Source organism: Mobula hypostoma, unplaced genomic scaffold (assembly GCF_963921235.1).
Source record: "Mobula hypostoma unplaced genomic scaffold, sMobHyp1.1 scaffold_36, whole genome shotgun sequence".
Taxonomy (NCBI): Eukaryota; Metazoa; Chordata; class Chondrichthyes; order Myliobatiformes; family Myliobatidae; genus Mobula; species Mobula hypostoma.
The window spans coordinates 6,298,093-6,323,113 of NW_026948187.1; the positions used below are offsets into that span (position 1 = coordinate 6,298,093).

Below are 25,021 nucleotides of genomic sequence, written 5' to 3' on the forward strand. Positions count from 1 at the left end.
CAGGGGTAATGGGGGAGAGACTCCTTCTGTTAACAGGGGTAATGGGGATACTCCCTGTGTAACAGGGGTAATGGGGAGAGACTCGTTCTGTAATAGGGATAATGGGGGAGAGACTCCCTCTGTAACAGGGGTAATGTGGGAGAGACTCCCTCTGTAACAGGGGTAATGGGGGAGAGACTCCCTCTGTAACAGGGGTAATGGGGGAGAGACTCCCTGTGTAACAGGGGTAATGGGGAGAGACTCCCTCTGTAACAGGGATAATGGGGGAGAGACTCCCTCTGTAACAGGGGTAATGGGGGAGAGACTCCCTCAGTAACAGGGGTAATGGGGATACTCCCTGTGTAACAGGGGTAATGGGGAGAGACTCCCTCTGTAACAGGGGTAATGGGGGAGAGACTCCCTCTGTAACGGGGTAATGGGGGAGAGACTCCCTCTGTTAACAGGGGTAATGGGGAGAGACTCCCTCTGTACCAGGGGTAATGGGAGAGAGACTCGAACTGTAGCAGGGTTAATGGGTGAGAGACTCCCTCTGTAATAGAGGTGATGGGGAGAGACTCCCTCTGCAATAGGGGTAATGGGGAGAGACTCACTCTGTAACAGGGATAATGGGGGAGAGACTCCCTCTGTAACGGGGTAATGGGGAATGACCCCTCTGTAACAGTGGTAATGGGGAAAGACCCCTCAGTAACAGGGGTAATGGGGAGAGACTCCCTCGGTAACAGGGGTAATGGGGGAGAGACTCCCTCTGTTAACAGGGGTAATGGGGATACTCCCTGTGTAACAGGGGTAATGGGGAGAGACTCCCTCTGTAACAGGGATAATGGGGGAGAGACTCCCTCTGTAACGGGATAATGGGGGAGAGACTCCCTCTGTAACGGGATAATGGGGGAGAGACTCCCTCTGTAACAGTGGTAATGGGGGAGAGACTCCTTCTGTTAACAGGGGTAGTGGGGATACTCCCTGTGTAACAGGGGTAATGGGGAGAGACTCCCTCTGTAACAGGGGTAATGGGGGAGAGACTCCCTCTGTAACAGGGATAATGGGGATACTCCCTGTGTAACAGGGGTAATGCGGAGAGACTCCTTCTGTAATAGGGATAATGGGGGAGAGACTCCCTCTGTAACAGGGGTAATGGGGGAAAGACTCCCTCAGTAACAGGGGTAATGGGGGAAAGACTCCCTCTGTTAACAGGGGTAATGGGGATACTCCCTGTGTAACAGGGGTAATGGGAAGAGACTCCCTCTGTAACAGGGGTAATGGGGGAGAGACTCCCTCTGTAATGGGGGAGAGACTCCCTCTGTTAACAGGGGTAATGGGGATACTCCCTGTGTAACAGGGGTAATGGGGAGAGACTCCCTCTGTAACAGGGATAATGGGGGAGAGACTCCCTCTGTAACAGGGGTAATGGGGGAGAGACTCCCTCAGTAACAGGGGTAATGGGGGAGAGACTCCTTCTGTTAACAGGGGTAGTGGGGATACTCCCTGTGTAACAGGGGTAATGGGGGAGAGACTCCCTCTGTAATGGGGTAATGGGGGAGAGACTCCCTCTGTAACAGGGATAATGGGGATACTCCCTGTGTAACAGGGGTAATGGGGAGAGACTCCTTCTGTAATAGGGATAATGGGGGAGAGACTCCCTCTGTAACAGGGGTAATGGGGGAAAGACTCCCTCAGTAACAGGGGTAATGGGGGAAAGACTCCCTCTGTTAACAGGGGTAATGGGGATACTCCCTGTGTAACAGGGGTAATGGGAAGAGACTCCCTCTGTAACAGGGGTAATGGGGGAGAGACTCCCTCTGTAATGGGGTAATGGGGGAGAGACTCCCTCTGTTAACAGGGGTAATGGGGATACTCCCTGTGTAACAGGGGTAATGGGGGAGAGACTCCCTCTGTAACAGGGGTAATGGGGGAGAGACTCCCTCTGTTAACAGGGGTAATGGGGATACTCCCTGTGTAACAGGGGTAATGGGGAGAGACTCCCTCTGTAACAGGGATAATGGGGGAGAGACTCCCTCTGTAACAGGGGTAATGGGGGAGAGACTCCCTCAGTAACAGGGGTAATGGGGGAGAGACTCCTTCTGTTAACAGGGGTAGTGGGGATACTCCCTGTGTAACAGGGGTAATGGGGGAGAGACTCCCTCTGTAATGGGGTAATGGGGGAGAGACTCCCTCTGTAACAGGGATAATGGGGGAGAGACTCCCTCTGTAACAGGGGTAATGGGGGAAAGACTCCCTCAGTAACAGGGGTAATGGGGGAGAGACTCCCTCTGTAACGGGGTAATGGGGGAGAGACTCCCTCTGTTAACAGGGGTAATGGGGATACTCCCTGTGTAACAGGGGTAATGGGGAGAGACTCCCTCTGTAACAGGGATAATGGGGGAGAGACTCCCTCTGTAACAGGGGTAATGGGGAGAGACTCCCTCTGTAACAGGGGTAATGGGAGAGAGACTCCCTCTGTAACATGGGTAATGGGGGAGAGACTCCCTCTGTAACAGGGGTAATGGGGAGAGACTCCCTCTGTAACATGGGTAATGGGGGAGAGACTCCCTCTGTAACAGGGGTAATGGGGAGAGACTCCCTCTGTAACAGGGGTAATGGGGGAGAGACTCCCCCAGTAACAGGGGATCCGTTCAGAGAGACACCTCTTTCTCCCTTAGCGAGGGAGCCTGTGGTCCGTCGAATTGTCGGGTGAGGTGCGATTCCGCTGTTTGAAAAGTCACTCGTTCTACGGTCCACTCTTCCAGTCTTGCAGGCGCCGGCGAAGTGCAAGAATTTCAGGAGGTAAATCGCAGCCGTTTCTCCGAGCAGGGATGGGGCAATCGGGTTTACCGGATGGTCACGAGACAGAGAGAAACAGAGACTGCCAGGCAGGTGAAACGAACCTCATAATATACATGCGTCCTTTAATTTAATCACTTTCTCTTTGAGTTTATATAGTTTTAACACCTCTTGTGTGTGAATTATTGTGAAACGTACCCAGGGTAAAAGGGGTTCCCGCTTCCGTTTTCGCGTATCTCTCCCCGCTCCCCATCCCCACCTCCCTCCCCCCACCCACCACACCTCAACAAATCCCTCCCGAGTTTCGGGGGAGGCGGGGTGTTCACATCGGGGTGGGGCTGGGGAAGGTAGAAGAAGGTGGGGGTGCTGGTGGGGACGGGAAGTCCGCGGGCTGGCGAGGCGCTCACGGAGACCATCGGACGACGGCGGGACGGAGTGCTCGTGGGATCTTCCTGACCGCAGGTGGGCGGGGACAGAGAGAGAAGGGGAAGGAAGGGGAGGCGAGAGAGTGGGGAGAGAGAGGGAAGAAAGAGAGGGGGGAAGAGGAGGGACAGAGGGGGAGAGAGGGGTGAGAGAGGGGAGAAAGAGGGGGGAGAGAGAGGGGAGAGAAGGGGAGAGAGAGGGGGGAAAGGGGAGAGAGAGGGGGAGAGAGAGGGGGGAGAGGGGAGAGAGAGTTGGGAGAGAGGGAGAGAGAGGGGGAGAGAGTGGGGAGAGGGGGAGAGAGAGTTGGGAGAGGGGGGAGAGAGAGAGGGGAGAGAGGAGGGAGAGAGGGGCTAGAGAAGCGAAAGGGGGGAGAGTGGTGGGGGGAGAGAGAGTTGGGGAGAGGGGGGAGAGAGAGGGGAGAGAGAAGGGGGAAGAGGGGGGAGAGAGAGGGGGAGAGAGGTGGAGGGGGGAGAGGGGGAGAGAGAGGGGATAGAGAAACGAGAGGAGGGAGAGAGAGTGGGGAGATAGGAGGAGAGAGGGGCAGAGAGGGGGGAGACAGAGTTGGGAGAGAGCAAGAGAGAGGGGGGAGAGAGGAGGGAGAGAGGGGCTAGAGAAGCGAAAGAGGGGGGAGAGAGAGGGGAGAGAGAGGGGATAGAGAAACGAAAGAAGGGGGAGAGAGAGAGGGAGGGAGAGGGTTGAAGTCATGAGACGTGCCGAGGTGTGGGATCTCTACGAGCGGAGGCAACGCAAATAAAGAGATGGGAGATCTACGCACGGACCGAGTACAGTATTATGCACAGAGAGAACCCATTGGTCAGACAAAGACTACAGCGGACGTGGGGGCAACCTCGTGGGAGGGACGGAGAGGCTTTCGGAGCCCTGGGAGGGGGGAGAGAGGGGCAAGGGAGAGACTCGTGGAGGGGGAGTTATTCACTCGGGGTATTCAGGTGAAGAAGTAAACTGTTTTCGGGGGGAGAAAAGGGGGGAGATGGGGAGAGAGGGGGTGAGGGGTGGAGGGAGAGGGAAAGAGAGAGAGAAGGGGAGAGGGGGGAGAAAGAGAGGGAGGGACAGAGAGAAGGGGAGGGAGAGAGAGGAGGAGAGAGAGAGGGGGACAGAGAGGGGAGAGAGAATGGAGAGAGGCATTAGTGAAGACATATATTCCCTTCCTCCCTCCCTGCTCCTTCTCTCCGTCCCTCCCCATGCGTCCTTCTCCCTCCCGTCCACAGCTGGCAGACTCTCCTCACCGCCTCCCTCCCCTCCCCTCCCTCCTTCCCCCCACCCCAAGCCCCACTCGCCCCACAACCATCCACCCCCCCTCTGCTCCCCGCATCCCCTCTGCCCCATAACGCTTGGCAATGGCGATGGTTGCTCCAGTGGCCCCCGAGGGGCCCCTCTTTCCCTCCCTCACCCTCCCTCTCTCTCGCCCTCACACCCCCCCCCCACGGTCTTTTACACTCACTGATAACAATGATAACGATGATTGCACAGATTGCTCCCAGCATGATCATCATCTGCGGGACAGGGTGGTTGGGGGTGGAGGGAAGAGGAATCACAGATTAGTCCCGGATCAGGTCGAGACCCCCTTCCCACCCCACTCGAACTGCCACAGAGGCAGGGGGTAGGAGAGGTGGAGATAGTGGGGTTGGAGGCGCGAAGTGAGGGTGGGACGGGGACGGGGACAAGGGAGAGGGATGGTGGAGGAGTTCGGACAGACAGTGGGTGGGTTCCAAAACAGAGGGAGTGACGGAGGGGCCCGAGGGAGAGGGGGCTGATGGGATTGAGGGAGAGTGGGAGGTGTCTGAGGGAGAGGGGCTGACAGAGGGGTCGGAGGGACCGTAGGAGGTGTCTGAGGGAGAGGGGGTGACGGAGGGGATTGAGGGAGAATAGGAGGTATCTGAGGGAGAGGGGGCTGACAGAGGGGTCCGAAGGAGAGGGGGTGATGGAGGAGATTGAGGGAGAGTGGGAGCTGTCCAAGGGAGACAGGGTGACAGAGGGGTCCGAGGGAGAGTGGGAGGTGTCCGAGGGAGAGGGGGCTGATGGAGGGGATTGAGGGAGAGGGGGTGACAGAGGGGTTGGAGGGACCGTAGGAGGTGTCTGAGGGAGAGGGGGTGACAGAGGGGATTGAGGGAGAATAGGAGGTATCCGAGGGAGAGGGGGGTGATGGAGGGGTCCAAAGGAGAGGGGGTGATGGAGGGGATTGAGGGAGAGTGGGAGGTGTCTGAGGGAAAGGGGGTGACAGAGCGAATTGAGGGAGAGTGGGAGGTGACTGAGGCAGAGGGGGTGATGGAGGGGATTGAGGGAGAGTGGGAGGTGTCTGAGGGAGAGGGGGTGACAGAGAGGTCTGAGGCAGAGTGGGAGGTGCCCGAGGGAGAGGGGATGACGGAGGTGACTGAGGGAGAGGGGGTGATGGAGGGGATTGAGGGAGAGTGGGAGGTGTCTGAGGGAGATGGGGTGACAGAGGGGCCTGAGGCAGAGTGGGAGGTGCCCGAGGGTGAGGGGATGACGGAGGTGACTGAGGGAGAGGGGGTGATGGAGGGGATTGAGGGAGAGTGGGAGGTGCCCGAGGGAGAAGGGATGACGGAGGTGACTGAGGGAGAGGGGGTGATGGAGGGGATTGAGGGAGAGTGGGAGGTGTCTGAGGGAGAGGGGGTGACAGAGAGGTCTGAGGCAGAGTGGGAGGTGCCCGAGGGAGAGGGGATGACGGAGGTGACTGAGGGAGAGGGGGTGATGGAGGGGATTGAGGGAGAGTGGGAGGTGTCTGAGGGAGAGGGGGTGACAGAGGGGCCTGAGGCAGAGTGGGAGGTGCCCGAGGGTGAGGGGATGACGGAGGTGACTGAGGGAGAGGGGGTGATGGAGGGGATTGAGGGAGAGTGGGAGGTGCCCGAGGGAGAAGGGATGACGGAGGTGACTGAGGGAGAGGGGGTGATGGAGGGGATTGAGGGAGAGTGGGAGGTGTCTGAGGGAGAGGGGGTGACAGAGAGGTCTGAGGCAGAGTGGGAGGTGTCCGAGGGAGAGGGGGGGTGACGGAGGGGATTGAGGGAGAGTTGGAGGTGTCTGAGGGAGAGGTGCTGACAGAGGGGAGGGAGGGTGGACAGAGGGACGGGAGCCCAGACGGAGTGGAGGGAGGGTGGACGGAGAGATGGGAGCCCGGACAGACGTGAAATGAGGCTGGACGGAGGGACGGAAGCCCGGACGGATGGGAGGGAGGGTGGACGGAGGTGTGGGGGCCCAGCTGGGAGTGGGGAGGGGGGTCTCTTTACCTTACAGTTCTTCCACCAGTATTTTCTCTTCAGCTTGGCAGCACTGCTCTCAAACTGCGAGGCGCCCGCCTGCAGAGCGTCGGCCCGATCGTCCAGTTCGGACAACTTCTGGTCTCGCTCCAGAACCTTGTCCACATTCACCCGCATGATGTCCACTACCTGCGGGTGGGGGGGTATGTATTTAACATTGCCACGGTATCTCTCCCCTAAACCCTGACCCGTCTCCGTCACCATTCCCTCCCCTACACCCCTCCCCGTCTCCGTCACTCCCTCCCTCCCCTACACCCCTCCCCGTCTCCATCACCCCCTCCCTCCCCTACACCCTCCCCGTCTCCGTCACCCCCTCCCTCCCCTACACCCCCCCCGTCTCTATCACCCCCTCCCTCCCCTACACTCCTCCCCGTCTCCGTCACTCCATCCCTCCCCTACACTCCTCCCCATCTCCCTCACCCCCTCCCTCCCCTACACCCCTCCCCGTCTCTATCACCCCCTCCATCCCCTACACCCCTCCCCGTCTCCGTCACTCCCTCCCTCCCCTACACCCCTCCCCGTCTCCATCACCCCCTCCCTCCCCTACACCCTCCCCGTCTCCGTCACCCCCTCCCTCCCCTACACCCCCCCCGTCTCTATCACCCCCTCCCTCCCCTACACTCCTCCCCGTCTCCGTCACTCCCTCCCTCCCCTACACTCCTCCCCATCTCCCTCACCCCCTCCCTCCCCTACACCCCTCCCCGTCTCTATCACCCCCTCCATCCCCTACACCCCTCCCCGTCTCCGTCACCCCCTCCCTCCCCTACACTCCTCCCCGTCTCCGTCACCCCCTCCCTCCCCTACACCCTCCCCGTCTCCGTCACCCCCTCCCTCCCCTACACCCCTCCCGGTCTCCCTCACCCCCTCCCTCCCCTACACCCCCCCGTCTCTATCACCCCCTCCCACCCCTACACCCCTCCCCATCTCCCTCACCCCCTCCCTCCCCTACACCCCTCCCCGTCTCTATCACCCCCTCCATCCCCTACACCCCTCCCCGTCTCCGTCACCCCCTCCCTCCCCTACACTCCTCCCCGTCTCTATCACCCCCTCCCTCCCCTACACTCCTCCCCGTCTCCGTCACTCCCTCCCTCCCCTACACCCTCCCCGTCTCCGTCACCCCCTCCCTCCCCTACACCCCTCCCCGTCTCCGTCACCCCCTCCCTCCCCTACACCCTCCCCGTCTCCGTCACTCCCTCCCTCCCCTACACCCCTCCCCATCTCCGTCACTCCCTCCCTCCCCTACACCCCTCCCCGTCTCCGTCACCCCCTCCCTCCCCTACACCCTCCCCGTCTCCGTCACCCCCTCCCTCCCCTACACCCCCCCGTCTCTATCACCCCCTCTCTCCCCTACACCCCCCCGTCTCTATCACCCCCTCCCTCCCTCCCCTACACTCCTCCCCATCTCCCTCACCCCCTCCCTCCCCTACACCCCTCCCCGTCTCTATCACCCCCTCCCTCCCCTACACCCCTCCCCGTCTCCGTCACTCCCTCCCTCCCCTACACCCCTCCCCGTCTCCATCACCCCCTCCCTCCCCTACACCCTCCCCGTCTCCGTCACCCCCTCCCTCCCCTACACCCCCCCCGTCTCTATCACCCCCTCCCTCCCCTACACTCCTCCCCGTCTCCGTCACTCCCTCCCTCCCCTACACTCCTCCCCATCTCCCTCACCCCCTCCCTCCCCTACACCCCTCCCCGTCTCTATCACCCCCTCCATCCCCTACACCCCTCCCCGTCTCCGTCACCCCCTCCCTCCCCTACACTCCTCCCCGTCTCCATCAACCCCTTCCTCCCCTACACTCCTCCCCGTCTCTGTCACCCCCTCCCTCCCCTACACCCCTCCCCGTCTCCGTCACCCCCTCCCTCCCCTACACCGCTCCCCGTCTCTGTCACCCCCTCCCTCCCCTACACCCCTCCCCGTCTCCGTCACCCCCTCCCTCCCCTACACGCCTCCCTGTCTCCGTCACCCCCTCCCTCCCCTAAACCCCTCCCCGTCTCCGTCACCCCCTCCATCCCCTACACCCCTCCCCGTCTCCATCACCCCCTCCCTCCCCTACACCCTCCCCGTCTCCATCACCCCCTCCCTCCCCTACACCCCTCCCCGTCTCCGTCACCCCCTCCCTCCCCTACACTCCTCCCCGTCTCCATCACCCCCTCCATCCCCAACACTCCTCCCCATCTCCGTCACCCCCTCCCTCCCTTACACCCCTCCCTGTCTCCGTCACCCCTCCCTCCCCTACACGCCTCCCCGTCTCCGTCACCCCCTCCCTCCCCTACACGCCTCCCCGTCTCCCTCACCCCCTCCCTCCCCTACACCCCTCCCTGTCTCCGTCACCCCCTCCCTCCCCTACACGCCTCCCCGTCTCCGTCACCATTCCCTCCCCTACACCCCTCCCCATCTCCATCACCCCCTCCCTCCCCTACACCCCTCCCCGTCTCCGTCACTCCCTCCTTCCCCTACATCCCAACCGTCTCCCTCACCCCCTCCCTCCCCTACACCCCTCCCCGTCTCCGTCACCCCCTCCCTCCCCTACACCCCTCCCCATCTCCGTCACCCCCTCCCTCCCCTACACCCCTCCCCGTCTCCATCACCCCCTCCATCCCCAACACCCCTCCCCGTCTCCATCACCCCCTCCCTCCCCTACACCCCTCCCCGTCTCCGTCACCCCCTCCCTCCCCTACACTCCTCCCCGTCTCCATCACCCCCTCCCTCCCCTACACCCCTCCCCGTCTCTGTCACCCCCTCCCTCCCTTACACCCCTCCCTGTCTCCGTCACCATTCCCTCCCCTACACCCCTCCCCGTCTCCGTCACTCCCTCCTTCCCCTACATCCCACCCGTCTCTGTCACCCCCTCCCTCCCCTACACCCCTCCCCGTCTCCGTCACTCCCTCCTTCCCCTACATCCCAACCGTCTCCCTCACCCCCTCCCTCTCCTTCACTCCTCCCCATCTCCATCACACCCTCTCTCCCCATCTCCGTCACCCCCTCCATCCCCAACACCCCTCCCCGTCTCCGTCACCCCCTCCCTCCCTTACACCCCTCCCTGTCTCCGTCACCATTCCCTCCCCTACACCCCTCCCCGTCTCCGTCACTCCCTCCTTCCCCTACACCCCTCCCTGTCTCCGTCACCCTTCCCTCCCCTACACCCCTCCCCGTCTCCATCACACCCTCCCTCCCCTACACCCCTCCCCGTCTCCGTCACACCCTCTCTCCCCATCTCCATCACACCCTCTCTCCCCATCTCCGTCACCCCCTCCATCCCCAACACCCCTCCCCGTCTCCATCACCCCCTCCCTCCCCTACACCCCTCCCCATCTCCGTCACCCCCTCCCTCCCCTACACCCCTCCCCGTCTCCATCACCCCCTCCCTCCCCTACACCCCTCCCCGTCTCCGCCACCCATCCCTGCCCTACTCCCCTCCTCAACTCTGTCACCCACATCCAACCCGACACCCTCCCCATCTCCATCACCCCCTCCCTCCCCTACACCACTCCCCGTCTCCGTCAGCCCCTCCCTCCCCTACCCCCCTCCCCGTCTCCGTCACTGCCCCCCTCCCCTACACCCCTCCCCATCTCCGTCACCCCCTCCATCCCCTACAACCCTCCCCGTCTCCGTCACCCCCTCCTTCCCCTACATCCCACCCATCTCCATCACCCTTCTCTCCCCTACACCTCTCCTTGTCTCCGTCACCCCCTCCATCCCCTACAGCCCTCCCCGTCTGTCACCCCCTCCCTCCCCTACACCCCTCCCTGTCTCTGTCACACCCTCCCTCCCCTACACCCCTCCCCGTCTCCGTCACCCCCTCCCACCCATACACCCATCCCCGTCTCTGTCACCACTTCCCTCCCCTACCCCACTCCCCGTCTCCGTCACTCCCCCCCTCCCCTACACCCCTCCCCATCTCCGTCACCCCCTCCATCCCCTACACCCCTCCCCATCTCCGTCACCCCCTCCCTCCCATACACCCCTCCCCGTCTCCCTCACCCCCTCCCTCCCCTACACCCCTCCCCGTCTCCCTCACCCCCTCCCTCCACTACACCCCTCCCCGCCTCCATCAACCCCTCCCTCCCCTACACCCCTCCTCATCTCCGTCACCCCCTCCCTCCGCTACACCCCTCCCCGTCTCCGTCACCCCCTCCCTCCCCTACACCCCTCCCCATCTCCGTCAGCCCCTCCCTCCCCTAGACCCCTCCCCGTCTCTGTCACCCCTCCCTCCCCTACGCCCCTCCCCGTCTCCCTCACCCCCTCCCTCCCCTACGCCCCTCCCCGTCTCCGTCACCCCCTCCCTCCCCTACACCCCTCCCCGTCTCCGTCACCCCCTCCGTGAGGCTGCTTATCATGCTACGAGCCCGTGGTGTTACATGGATAAGGCAGTGGCTGATCGGCAGGAGGCAAAGAGTGGGAATAAAGGGAGCCTTTCTTGGTTGGCTGCTGGTGACTAGTGGTGTTCCACAGGATCTCTGTTGGGATCAGTTCTTATTACGTTATATGTCAATGACTTCGATGACGGAATTGATGGCTTCGTGGACAACTCATAGTCATACTTTATTGATCCCGGGGGAAAATTGGTTTTCGTTACAGTTGCACCATAAATAATAAATAGTAATAACACCATAATAGTTAAATAGTAATATGTAAATTAAGCCAGGAAATAAGTCTGGGAGCAGACAATCGGCTCAGAGTGTCTGGCCCTCCAAGGGAGGAGTTGTAAAGTTTGATGGCCACAGGCAGGAATGACTTCCTATGACGCTCTGTGTTGCATCTCGGTGGAATGAGTCTCTGGCTGAATGTACTCCTGTGCCCACCCAGTACATTATGTAGTGGATGGGAGACATTGTCCAAGATGGCATGCAACTTAGACAGCATCCTCTTTTCAGACACCACCGTCAGAGAGTCCAGTTCCATCCCCACAACATCACTGGCCTTACGGATGAGTTGCGAGTGAGATCGATATAGGTAGAGAAATAGACAGATAAATAAATAGACAGACAGATAAATAGAGAGATAGATGGACAGACAGATGGATAGATAGATAGTTAGACAGATAGATAGATAGTTAGATAGATAGATGGATAGAGAGATAGATGGATAGATAGATAGAGAGATAGATGGATAGATAGATAGAGAGATAGATGGATAGATAGATAGATAGATAGAGAGATAGATGGATAGATAGATTGATAGGCATACTTTATTGATCCCGAGGGAAACTGGGTTTCGTTACAGTTGCACCAACCAAGAATAGAGTATAAATATAGCAATATAAAACCATAAATAATTAAATAGTAATATGTAAATTATGCCAGGAAATAAGTCCAGGACCAGCCTATTGGCTCAGGGTGTCTGACCCTCCAAGGGAGGAGTTGTAAAGTTTGATGGCCACAGGCAGGAATGACTTCCTATGACGCTCTGTGCTGCATCTCGGTGGAATGAGTCTCTGGCTGAATGTACTCCTGTGCCCACCCAGTACATTATGTAGTGGATGGGAGACATTGTCCAAGATGGCATGCAACTTGGACAGCATCCGCTTTCCAGACGACATGAAGACAAGAGGAGGGGCAGGTAGTTTTTAGGAGCATGGGCAAAGAAGTGGCAGATGGAATGTGTATGCTCATGCTTCTTGGAAGGATGAACAGACTATTTTCTAAACGGAGAGAAAATTCAAAAGTCTGAGCTGCAAATGCAGTTGAGAGTCCTTGTGCAGAGTGAGTCGGTGGTGAGGAATGCAAATGCAATGTTAGCAATCATTTCCAGAGGAGAAGAATATAAAGGCAAGGATGTAATGTTCTGATTGAAAGAGCACTGGAGAGGCCTCACTTGGACAATTGTGAGCAGGTTTGGGCCGCTTCTCTGAGGAAGGGTGTGCTGAAACAGGACAGGACTCAGACTAAGTTCACAAAAATGATTCCAGGATTAAAAGACTTGCCACTTGGTGGCTCTGGGGCAGTACTGGCTGGAGAGGATGTTTCCTGTAGTGGAGGGAGTCTAGGACCAGAGGACACAGATAGAGTGGATATGGAGAGGATGTTTCCTATAGTGGGGGAGTCGAGGACCAGAGGACACAGATAGAGTGGATGTGGAGAGGATGTTTCCTGTACTGGGAGAGTCTAGGACCAGAGGACACAGAGAGAGTGGATGTGGAGAGGATGTTTCCTGTAATGGGGGGAGACTAGGACCAGAACACACAGATAGAGTGGATGTGGAGAGGATGTTTCCTGTACTGGGGGGAGTCTGGGACCAGAGGACACAGATAGAGTGGATGTGGAGAGGATGTTTCCTATAGCGGGGGAGTCTCGGACCAGACAACACAGATATAGTGGACGTGGAGAGGATGTTTTCTATAGTAAGGGAAACTAGGACCAGAGGACACAGATAGAGTGGGTGTGGAGAGGATGTTTCCTACTGTGGACGAGTTGCAGACCAGAGGACACAGATAGAGTGGATGTGGAAAGGATGTTTCCTATAGTGGGGGAGTCTAGGACCAGAGGACGCAGATAGAGTGGATGTGGAGAGGGTGTTTCCTATAGTTGGGGTGTCTAGGACCAGAGGACACAGATAGAACGGATGTGGAGAGGATGTTTTCTGCAGTTGGGGAGACTAGGACCAGAGGACAAAGATAGAGTGGATATGCAGAAGATGTTTCATATAGTGGGAGCGTCTAGGACCAGAGGACACAGATAGAGTGGATGTGGAGAGGATGTTTCCTATAGTGGGAGCGTCTAGGACCAGAGGACACAGATAGTGTGGATGTGGAGAGGATGTTTCCCATAATTCTGGAGTCTAGGACCAAAGGACACAGATAGAGTGGATGTGGAGAGGATTTTTCCTATAGTGGAGGAGTCTAGGACCAGAGGACACAGACAGTGTGGATGTGGAGAGGAAGTTTCCTGTAGTGGGGGAGACAAGGACCATAGGACACAGATAGAGTGGATGTGGAGAGGATGTTTCCTGTAGTGGGGGAGTCTAGGACCAGAGGGCACAGATAGAGTGGATGAGGAGAGGATGTTTCCTGCACTGGGGGAGTCTAGGACCAGAGGACACAGATAGAGTGGATGTGGAGAGGCAGTCTATGACCAGAGGACACAGATAGAGTGGATGTGGAGAGGATTTTTCCTATAGTGGAGGAGTCTAGGACCAGAGGACACAGACAGAGTGGATGTGGAGAGGAAGTTTCCTGTAGTGGGGGAGACAAGGACCATAGGACACAGATAGAGTGGATGTGGAGATGATGTTTCCTTTCGTGGGGGAGTCATGGTCAAGAGGACACAGATAGAGTGGATGTGGAGAGGATGTTTCCTGTACTGGGGGAGTCTAGGACCAGAGGACACAGATAGAATGGATGTGGGGCGGATGTTTCCTACAGTGGGGAGAGTCTAGGACCAGAGGACACAGATAGAGTGGATGTGGAGAGGATGTTTCCTGTACTGGGGGAGTCTATGACCAGAGGACACAGATAGAGTGGATGTGGAGAGGATGTTTCCTTTTGTGGGGGAGTCTAGGACCAGAGGTCACAGATAGAGTGGATGTGGAGATGATGTTTCCTTTCGTTGGGGAGTCATGGTCAAGAGGACACAGATAGAGTGGATGTGGAGAGGATGTTTCCTGTCGTTGGGGGAGTCTAGGACCAGAGGACTCAGATAGAGTGGATATGGAGAGCATGTTTCCTGTAGTGGGGGGAGTCTCAGACCAGAGGACACAGATAGAGTGGATGTGGAGAGTGTGGTTCCTGTAGTGGGGGCGTCTAGGACCAGAGGACACAGATAGAGTGGATGTGGAGAGGATGTTTCCTATAGTGGAAGAGTTGCAAACCAGAGGACACAGATAGAGTGGATGTGGAGAAAATGTTTCCTTTTCTGGGGGAGTCTAGGACCAGAGGACACAGATAGAGTGGATGTGGAGACGGTGTTTCCTGTAGTGGGGGAGTCTCGGACCAGAGGACACAGATAGAGTGGATGAGGAGAGGATGTTTCCTGTAGTGGGTTAGTCTAGGACCAGAGGACACGGATAGAGTGGATGTGGAGAGGATGTTTCCTATAGTGGGGGAGTCTAGGACCAGAGGACACACATAGAGTGGGTGTGGAGAGGATGTTTCCTGTACTGGGGGAGTCTATGACCAGAGGACACAGATAGAGTGGATGAGGAGAGGATGTTTCCTGTACTGGGGGAGTCTAGGACCAGAGGACACAGATAGAGTGGATGTGGAGAGGATGTTTCCTATAGTGGAAGAGTTGCAGACCAGAGGACACAGATAGAGTGGATGTGGAGAAAATGTTTCCAGGAGTGGGGGAGTCTGGGACCAAAGGACACAGATAGCGTGGATGTGGAGAGGATGTTTCCTATAGTGGGAGCGCCTAAGACCAGAGGAAACAGATAGAGTGGATGTGGAGATGATGTTTCCTTTCGTGGGGGAGTCATGGTCAAGAGGACACAGATAGAGTGGATGTGGAGAGGATGTTTCCTGTCGTAGGGGGAGTCTAGGACCAGAGGACTCAGATAGAGTGGATATGGAGAGCATGTTTCCTGTAGTGGGGGGAGTCTCAGACCAGAGGACACAGATAGAGTGGATGTGGAGAGTGTGGTTCCTGTAGTGGGGGCGTCTAGGACCAGAGGACACAGATAGAGTGGATGTGGAGAGGATGTTTCCTGTACTGGGGGAGTCTAGGACCAGAGGGCAGAGATAGAGTGGATGTGGGGAATGTTTCCTATTGTGGGGGCGTCTAGGAACAGACGACACAGATGGAGTGGATCTGGGGAGGATGTTTCCTATTGTCGGGGAGTCTAGGAACAGAGGACACAGATAGAGTGGATGTGGAGAGCATGTTTCCTGTAGTGGGGGGAGTCTAGGACCCGAGGACACAGATAGAGTGGATGTGGAGAGGATGCTTCCTATAGTGCGGGAGTCTCGGACCACAGGACACAGATAGAGTGGATGTGGAGAGTATGGTTCCTGTAGTGGAGGCGTCTAGGACCAAAGGACACAGATAGAGTGGATGTGGAGAGGATGTTTTCATTTGTGGGAGAGTCCAGGACCAGAGGACACACATAGAGTGGATGAGGAGAGGATGTTTCCTGTACTGGGGGAGTCTAGGACTAGAGGACACAGATAGAGTGGATGTGGAGAGGATGTTTGCTATAGTGGACGAGTTGCAGACCAGAGGACACAGATAGAATGGATGTGGAGAAGATGTTTTCTTTTGTGGGAGAGTCCAGGACCAGAGGGCACAGATGGAGTGGATGAGGAGAGGATGTTTCCTGTACTGGGGGAGTCTAGGACCAGAGGAAACAAATAGAGTGGATGTGGAGAGCATGTTCCCTATAGTGGAAGAGTTGCGAACCAGAGGACACAGATAGATTGGATGTGGAGAAAATGTTTCCTTTTCTGGGGGAGTCTAGGACCAGAGGACACAGATAGAGTGGATGTGGAGAGGGTGTTTCCTGTAGTGGGGGAGTCTCGGACCAGAGGACACAGACAGAGTGGATGAGGAGAGGATGTTTCCTGTAGTGGGGGAGTCTAGGACCAGAGAACACAGATAGAGTGGATGTGGAGAGGATGTTTCCTATAGTGGGGAGAGTCTAGGACCAGAGGACACACATAGAGTGGATGTGGAGAGGATGTTTCCTGTACTGGCGGAGTCTATGACCAGAGGACACAGACAGAGTGGATGTGGAGAGGAAGTTTCCTGTAGTGGGGGAGACAAGGACCATAGGACACAGATAGAGTGGATGTGGAGAGGATGTTTCCTGTAGTGGAGGAGTCGTGGACCAGATGTCACAGATAGAGTGGATGTGGAGATGATGTTTCCTTTCGTGGGGGAGTCATGGTCAAGAGGACACAGATAGAGTGGATGTGGAGAGGATGTTTCCTGTACTGGGGGAGTCTATGACCAGAGGACACAGATAGAGTGGATGTGGAGAGGATGTTTCCTTTTGTGGGGGAGTCTAGGACCAGAGGTCACAGATAGAGTGGATGTGGAGATGATGTTTCCTTTCGTTGGGGAGTCATGGTCAAGAGGACACAGATAGAGTGGATGTGGAGAGGATGTTTCCTGTCGTTGGGGGAGTCTAGGACCAGAGGACTCAGATAGAGTGGATATGGAGAGCATGTTTCCTGTAGTGGGGGGAGTCTCGGACCAGAGGACACAGATAGAGTGGATGTGGACAGTGTGGTTCCTGTAGTGGGGGCGTCTAGGACCAGAGGACACAGATAGAGTGGATGTGGAGAGGATGTTTCCTATAGTGGAAGAGTTGCAAACCAGAGGACACAGATAGAGTGGATGTGGAGAAAATGTTTCCTTTTCTGGGGGAGTCTAGGACCAGAGGACACAGATAGAGTGGATGTGGAGACGGTGTTTCCTGTAGTGGGGGAGTCTCGGACCAGAGGACACAGATAGAGTGGATGAGGAGAGGATGTTTCCTGTAGTGGGTTAGTCTAGGACCAGAGGACACGGATAGAGTGGATGTGGAGAGGATGTTTCCTATAGTGGGGATAGTCTAGGACCAGAGGACACACATAGAGTGGGTGTGGAGAGGATGTTTCCTGTACTGGGGGAGTCTATGACCAGAGGACACAGATAGAGTGGATGTGGAGAGGATGTTTCCTATAGTGGAAGAGTTGCAGACCAGAGGACACAGATAGAGTGGATGTGGAGAAAATGTTTCCAGGAGTGGGGGAGTCTGGGACCAAAGGACACAGATAGCGTGGATGTGGAGAGGATGTTTCCTATAGTGGGAGCGCCTAAGACCAGAGGAAACAGATAGAGTGGATGTGGAGATGATGTTTCCTTTCGTGGGGGAGTCATGGTCAAGAGGACACAGATAGAGTGGATGTGGAGAGGATGTTTCCTGTCGTAGGGGGAGTCTAGGACCAGAGGACTCAGATAGAGTGGATATGGAGAGCATGTTTCCTGTAGTGGGGGGAGTCTCAGACCAGAGGACACAGATAGAGTGGATGTGGAGAGTGTGGTTCCTGTAGTGGGGGCGTCTAGGACCAGAGGACACAGATAGAGTGGATGTGGAGAGGATGTTTCCTGTACTGGGGGAGTCTAGGACCAGAGGGCAGAGATAGAGTGGATGTGGGGAATGTTTCCTATTGTGGGGGCGTCTAGGAACAGACGACACAGATAGAGTGGATCTGGGGAGGATGTTTCCTATTGTCGGGGAGTCTAGGAACAGAGGACACAGATAGAGTGGATGTGGAGAGCATGTTTCCTGTAGTGGGGGGAGTCTAGGACCCGAGGACACAGATAGAGTGGATGTGGAGAGGATGTTTCCTATAGTGCGGGAGTCTGGACCACAGGACACAGATAGAGTGGATGTGGAGAGGATGTTTCCTGTAGTGGGGGAGTCTAGGACCAGAGGACACAGATAGAGTGGATGTGGAGAGGATGTTTCCTGTTGTGGGGAGTCTAGGACCAGAGGACACAGATAGAGTGGATGTGGAGAGGATGTTTCCTGTACTGGGGGAGTCTAGGACTAGAGGACACAGATAGAGTGGATGTGGAGAGGATGTTTCCTATAGTGGGGAGTCTCAGACCAGAGGACACAGATAGAGTGGATGTGGAGAGGATGTTTTCTTTTGTGGGAGAGTCCAGGACCAGAGGGCACAGATGGAGTGGATGAGGAGAGGATGTTTCCTGTACTGGGGGAGTCTAGGACCAGAGGAAACAAATAGAGTGGATGTGGAGAGCATGTTCCCTATAGTGGAAGAGTTGCGAACCAGAGGACACAGATAGATTGGATGTGGAGAAAATGTTTCCTTTTCTGGGGGAGTCTAGGACCAGAGGACACAGATAGAGTGGATGTGGAGAGGGTGTTTCCTGTAGTGGGGGAGTCTCGGACCAGAGGACACAGACAGAGTGGATGAGGAGAGGATGTTTCCTGTAGTGGGGGAGTCTAGGACCAGAGAACACAGATAGAGTGGATGTGGAGAGGATGTTTCCTATAGTGGGGAGAGTCTAGGACCAGAGGACACAGATGGAGTGGATGAGGAGAGGATGTTTCCTGTACTGGGGGAGTCTAGGACCAGAGGACACAAATAGAGTGGATGTGAAGAGGATGTTCCCTATAGTGGAAGAGTTGCGAACCAGAGGACACAGATAGAGTGGATGTGGAGAAAATGTTTCCTTTTCTGGGGGAGTCTAGGACCAGAGGACACAGATAGAGTGGATGTGGAGAGGGTGTTTCCTTTTGTGGGGGAGTCTAGGACCAGAGGTCACAGATAGAGTGGATGTGGAGATGATGTTTCCTTTCGTTGGGGAGTCATGGTCAAGAGGACACAGATAGAGTGGATGTGGAGAGGATGTTTCCTGTCGTTGGGGGAGTCTAGGACCAGAGGACTCAGATAGAGTGGATATGGAGAGCATGTTTCCTGCAGTGGGGGGAGTCTCGGACCAGAGGACACAGATAGAGTGGATGTGGAGAGTGTGGTTCCTGTAGTGGGGGCGTCTAGGACCAGAGGACACAGATAGAGTGGATGTGGAGAGGATGTTTCCTATAGTGGAAGAGTTGCAAACCAGAGGACACAGATAGAGTGGATGTGGAGAAAATGTTTCCTTTTCTGGGGGAGTCTAGGACCAGAGGACACAGATAGAGTGGATGTGGAGACGGTGTTTCCTGTAGTGGGGGAGTCTCGGACCAGAGGACACAGATAGAGTGGATGAGGAGAGGATGTTTCCTGTAGTGGGTTAGTCTAGGACCAGAGGACACGGATAGAGTGGATGTGGAGAGGATGTTTCCTATAGTGGGGATAGTCTAGGACCAGAGGACACAGATAGAGTGGATGAGGAGAGGATGTTTCCTGCACTGGGGGAGTCTAGGACCAGAGGACACAGATAGAGTGGATGAGGAGAGGATGTTTCCTGCACTGGGGGAGTCTAGGACCAGAGGACACAGATAGAGTGGATGTGGAGAGGCAGTCTATGACCAGAGGACACAGATAGAGTGGATGTGGAGAGGATTTTTCCTATAGTGGAGGAGTCTAGGACCAGAGGACACAGACAGAGTGGATGTGGAGAGGAAGTTTCCTGTAGTGGGGGAGACAAGGACCATAGGACACAGATAGAGTGGATGTGGAGAGGATGTTTCCTGTAGTGGAGGAGTCGTTGACCAGATGTCACAGATAGAGTGGATGTGGAGATGATGTTTCCTTTCGTGGGGGAGTCATGGTCAAGAGGACACAGATAGAGTGGATGTGGAGAGGATGTTTCCTATAGTGGGGCAGTCTCGGACCAGAGGACACAGATAGAGCGGATGTGGAGAAGATATTTCCTGTAGTGAGGGAGTCTCGGACCAGAGGACACAGATAGAGTGGATGTGGAGAGGATGTTTCCTATAGTGGGGGAGTCTAGGACCAGAGGACACAGATAGAGTGGATGTGGACAGGATGTTTCCTGTAGTGGGGGAGTCTGGGACCACAAGACACAGACAGAGTGCATGTGGAGAGGATGTTTCCTGTGGTCGGGGAGTCTAGGACCAGAGGACACAGACAGGCTGGATGTGGAGAAGATGTTTCCAGGAGTGGGAGTGTCTTGGACCAGAGGACACAGATAGAGTGGATGTGGAGAAGATGTTTCCCATAGTTGGGGAGTCTAGGACCAGAGGACACAGATAGAGTGGATGTGGAGAGGATGTTTCCTGTAGTTGGGGAGTCTAGGACCAGAGGACACAGATAGAGTGGATGTGGAGAGGATGTTTCCTGTAGTGGGGGAGTCTAGGACCAGAGGACACAGATAGAGTGGATGTGGAGAGGATGTTTCCTGTAGTGGGGGGAGTCTAGGACCCGAGGACACAGATAGAGTGGATGTGGAGAGGATGCTTCCTATAGTGCGGGAGTCTCGGACCACAGGACACAGATAGAGTGGATGTGGAGAGTATGGTTCCTGTAGTGGAGGCGTCTAGGACCAAAGGACACAGATAGAGTGGATGTGGAGAGGATGTTTTCATTTGTGGGAGAGTCCAGGACCAGAGGACACACATAGAGTGGATGAGGAGAGGATGTTTCCTGTACTGGGGGAGTCTAGGACTAGAGGACACAGATAGAGTGGATGTGGAGAGGATGTTTGCTATAGTGGACGAGTTGCAGACCAGAGGACACAGATAGAATGGATGTGGAGAAGATGTTTTCTTTTGTGGGAGAGTCCAGGACCAGAGGGCACAGATGGAGTGGATGAGGAGAGGATGTTTCCTGTACTGGGGGAGTCTAGGACCAGAGGAAACAAATAGAGTGGATGTGGAGAGCATGTTCCCTATAGTGGAAGAGTTGCGAACCAGAGGACACAGATAGATTGGATGTGGAGAAAATGTTTCCTTTTCTGGGGGAGTCTAGGACCAGAGGACACAGATAGAGTGGATGTGGAGAGGGTGTTTCCTGTAGTGGGGGAGTCTCGGACCAGAGGACACAGACAGAGTGGATGAGGAGAGGATGTTTCCTGTAGTGGGGGAGTCTAGGACCAGAGAACACAGATAGAGTGGATGTGGAGAGGATGTTTCCTATAGTGGGGAGAGTCTAGGACCAGAGGACACACATAGAGTGGATGTGGAGAGGATGTTTCCTGTACTGGCGGAGTCTATGACCAGAGGACACAGACAGAGTGGATGTGGAGAGGATTTTTCCTATAGTGGAGGAGTCTAGGACCAGAGGACACAGACAGAGTGGATGTGGAGAGGAAGTTTCCTGTAGTGGGGGAGACAAGGACCATAGGACACAGATAGAGTGGATGTGGAGAGGATGTTTCCTGTAGTGGAGGAGTCGTGGACCAGATGTCACAGATAGAGTGGATGTGGAGATGATGTTTCCTTTCGTGGGGGAGTCATGGTCAAGAGGACACAGATAGAGTGGATGTGGAGAGGATGTTTCCTGTACTGGGGGAGTCTATGACCAGAGGACACAGATAGAGTGGATGTGGAGAGGATGTTTCCTTTTGTGGGGGAGTCTAGGACCAGAGGTCACAGATAGAGTGGATGTGGAGATGATGTTTCCTTTCGTTGGGGAGTCATGGTCAAGAGGACACAGATAGAGTGGATGTGGAGAGGATGTTTCCTGTCATTGGGGGAGTCTAGGACCAGAGGACTCAGATAGAGTGGATATGGAGAGCATGTTTCCTGTAGTGGGGGGAGTCTCGGACCAGAGGACACAGATAGAGTGGATGTGGAGAGTGTGGTTCCTGTAGTGGGGGCGTCTAGGACCAGAGGACACAGATAGAGTGGATGTGGAGAGGATGTTTCCTATAGTGGAAGAGTTGCAAACCAGAGGACACAGATAGAGTGGATGTGGAGAAAATGTTTCCTTTTCTGGGGGAGTCTAGGACCAGAGGACACAGATAGAGTGGATGTGGAGACGGTGTTTCCTGTAGTGGGGGAGTCTCGGACCAGAGGACACAGATAGAGTGGATGAGGAGAGGATGTTTCCTGTAGTGGGTTAGTCTAGGACCAGAGGACACGGATAGAGTGGATGTGGAGAGGATGTTTCCTATAGTGGGGATAGTCTAGGACCAGAGGACACACATAGAGTGGGTGTGGAGAGGATGTTTCCTGTACTGGGGGAGTCTATGACCAGAGGACACAGATAGAGTGGATGAGGAGAGGATGTTTCCTGTACTGGGGGAGTCTAGGACCAGAGGACACAGATAGAGTGGATATGGAGAGCATGTTTCCTGTAGTGGGGGGAGTCTCAGACCAGAGGACACAGATAGAGTGGATGTGGAGAGTGTGGTTCCTGTAGTGGGGGCGTCTAGGACCAGAGGACACAGATAGAGTGGATGTGGAGAGGATGTTTCCTGTACTGGGGGAGTCTAGGACCAGAGGGCAGAGATAGAGTGGATGTGGGGAATGTTTCCTATTGTGGGGGCGTCTAGGAACAGACGACACAGATAGAGTGGATCTGGGGAGGATGTTTCCTATTGTCGGGGAGTCTAGGAACAGAGGACACAGATAGAGTGGATGTGGAGAGCATGTTTCCTGTAGTGGGGGGAGTCTAGGACCCGAGGACACAGATAGAGTGGATGTGGAGAGGATGCTTCCTATAGTGCGGGAGTCTCGGACCACAGGACACAGATAGAGTGGATGTGGAGAGTATGGTTCCTGTAGTGGAGGCGTCTAGGACCAAAGGACACAGATAGAGTGGATGTGGAGAGGATGTTTTCATTTGTGGGAGAGTCCAGGACCAGAGGACACACATAGAGTGGATGAGGAGAGGATGTTTCCTGTACTGGGGGAGTCTTGGACTAGAGGACACAGATAGAGTGGATGTGGAGAGGATGTTTGCTATAGTGGACGAGTTGCAGACCAGAGGACACAGATAGAATGGATGTGGAGAAGATGTTTTCTTTTGTGGGAGAGTCCAGGACCAGAGGGCACAGATGGAGTGGATGAGGAGAGGATGTTTCCTGTACTGGGGGAGTCTAGGACCAGAGGAAACAAATAGAGTGGATGTGGAGAGCATGTTCCCTATAGTGGAAGAGTTGCGAACCAGAGGACACAGATAGATTGGATGTGGAGAAAATGTTTCCTTTTCTGGGGGAGTCTAGGACCAGAGGACACAGATAGAGTGGATGTGGAGAGGGTGTTTCCTGTAGTGGGGGAGTCTTGGACCAGAGGACACAGACAGAGTGGATGAGGAGAGGATGTTTCCTGTAGTGGGGGAGTCTAGGACCAGAGAACACAGATAGAGTGGATGTGGAGAGGATGTTTCCTATAGTGGGGAGAGTCTAGGACCAGAGGACACAGATGGAGTGGATGAGGAGAGGATGTTTCCTGTACTGGGGGAGTCTAGGACCAGAGGACACAAATAGAGTGGATGTGAAGAGGATGTTCCCTATAGTGGAAGAGTTGCGAACCAGAGGACACAGATAGAGTGGATGTGGAGAAAATGTTTCCTTTTCTGGGGGAGTCTAGGACCAGAGGACACAGATAGAGTGGACGTGGAGAGGGTGTTTCCTTTTGTGGGGGAGTCTAGGACCAGAGGTCACAGATAGAGTGGATGTGGAGATGATGTTTCCTTTCGTTGGGGAGTCATGGTCAAGAGGACACAGATAGAGTGGATGTGGAGAGGATGTTTCCTGTCGTTGGGGGAGTCTAGGACCAGAGGACTCAGATAGAGTGGATATGGAGAGCATGTTTCCTGTAGTGGGGGGAGTCTCGGACCAGAGGACACAGATAGAGTGGATGTGGAGAGTGTGGTTCCTGTAGTGGGGGCGTCTAGGACCAGAGGACACAGATAGAGTGGATGTGGAGAGGATGTTTCCTATAGTGGAAGAGTTGCAAACCAGAGGACACAGATAGAGTGGATGTGGAGAAAATGTTTCCTTTTCTGGGGGAGTCTAGGACCAGAGGACACAGATAGAGTGGATGTGGAGACGGTGTTTCCTGTAGTGGGGGAGTCTCGGACCAGAGGACACAGATAGAGTGGATGAGGAGAGGATGTTTCCTGTAGTGGGTTAGTCTAGGACCAGAGGACACAGATAGAGTGGATGAGGAGAGGATGTTTCCTGCACTGGGGGAGTCTAGGACCAGAGGACACAGATAGAGTGGATGAGGAGAGGATGTTTCCTGCACTGGGGGAGTCTAGGACCAGAGGACACAGATAGAGTGGATGTGGAGAGGCAGTCTATGACCAGAGGACACAGATAGAGTGGATGTGGAGAGGATTTTTCCTATAGTGGAGGAGTCTAGGACCAGAGGACACAGACAGAGTGGATGTGGAGAGGAAGTTTCCTGTAGTGGGGGAGACAAGGACCATAGGACACAGATAGAGTGGATGTGGAGAGGATGTTTCCTGTAGTGGAGGAGTCGTTGACCAGATGTCACAGATAGAGTGGATGTGGAGATGATGTTTCCTTTCGTGGGGGAGTCATGGTCAAGAGGACACAGATAGAGTGGATGTGGAGAGGATGTTTCCTATAGTGGGGCAGTCTCGGACCAGAGGACACAGATAGAGCGGATGTGGAGAAGATATTTCCTGTAGTGAGGGAGTCTCGGACCAGAGGACACAGATAGAGTGGATGTGGAGAGGATGTTTCCTATAGTGGGGGAGTCTAGGACCAGAGGACACAGATAGACTGGATGTGGACAGGATGTTTCCTGTAGTGGGGGAGTCTGGGACCACAAGACACAGACAGAGTGCATGTGGAGAGGATGTTTCCTGTGGTCGGGGAGTCTAGGACCAGAGGACACAGACAGGCTGGATGTGGAGAAGATGTTTCCAGGAGTGGGGGAGTCTTGGACCAGAGGACACAGATAGAGTGGATGTGGAGAAGATGTTTCCCATAGTTGGGGAGTCTAGGACCAGAGGACACAGATAGAGTGGATGTGGAGAGGATGTTTCCTGTAGTTGGGGAGTCTAGGACCAGAGGACACAGATAGAGTGGATGTGGAGAGGATGTTTCCTGTAGTGGGGGAGTCTAGGACCAGAGGACACAGATAGAGTGGATGTGGAGAGGATGTTTCCTGTAGTTGGGGAGTCTAGGACCAGAGGACACAGATAGAGTGGATGTGGAGAGGATGTTTCCTGTAGTGGGGGAGTCTAGGACCAGAGGAC

At 55.5% G+C, this 25,021-nt stretch overlaps 2 protein-coding genes across 2 annotated transcripts in view; both read right to left on the reverse strand.

Moving 5' to 3' along the window:
• Positions 1–2,883: 2,883 nt before the first annotated feature.
• Positions 2,884–3,919, reverse strand: LOC134341565 (uncharacterized). Its single transcript, XM_063039430.1, has one exon. It carries the CDS (start codon positions 3,904–3,906, stop codon positions 2,884–2,886), a length of 1,023 nt encoding a protein of 340 aa, XP_062895500.1. The 5' UTR covers positions 3,907–3,919.
• Positions 3,920–3,924: 5 nt separating this feature from the next.
• The window catches only part of LOC134341688 (synaptobrevin), a 39,040-nt gene continuing 17,943 nt past the window's right edge, over positions 3,925–25,021 (reverse strand). The window contains exons 3-5 of the mRNA XM_063039614.1: positions 6,462–6,620; positions 4,661–4,712; positions 3,925–4,161 (exon numbers count right to left, since the gene is read on the reverse strand). Of these exons, the coding sequence (XP_062895684.1) occupies positions 4,145–4,161; positions 4,661–4,712; positions 6,462–6,620 (228 nt within the window). The 3' untranslated portion in view covers positions 3,925–4,144. The remainder of the gene's footprint in view (positions 4,162–4,660; positions 4,713–6,461; positions 6,621–25,021) is intronic.

Coding starts and splice junctions, on each gene's coding strand:
- LOC134341565 (XM_063039430.1), bottom strand. CDS start 3,906: ATGACTTCAACCCTCTCCCTCCCTCTCTCTCTCCCCCTTCTTTCGTTT.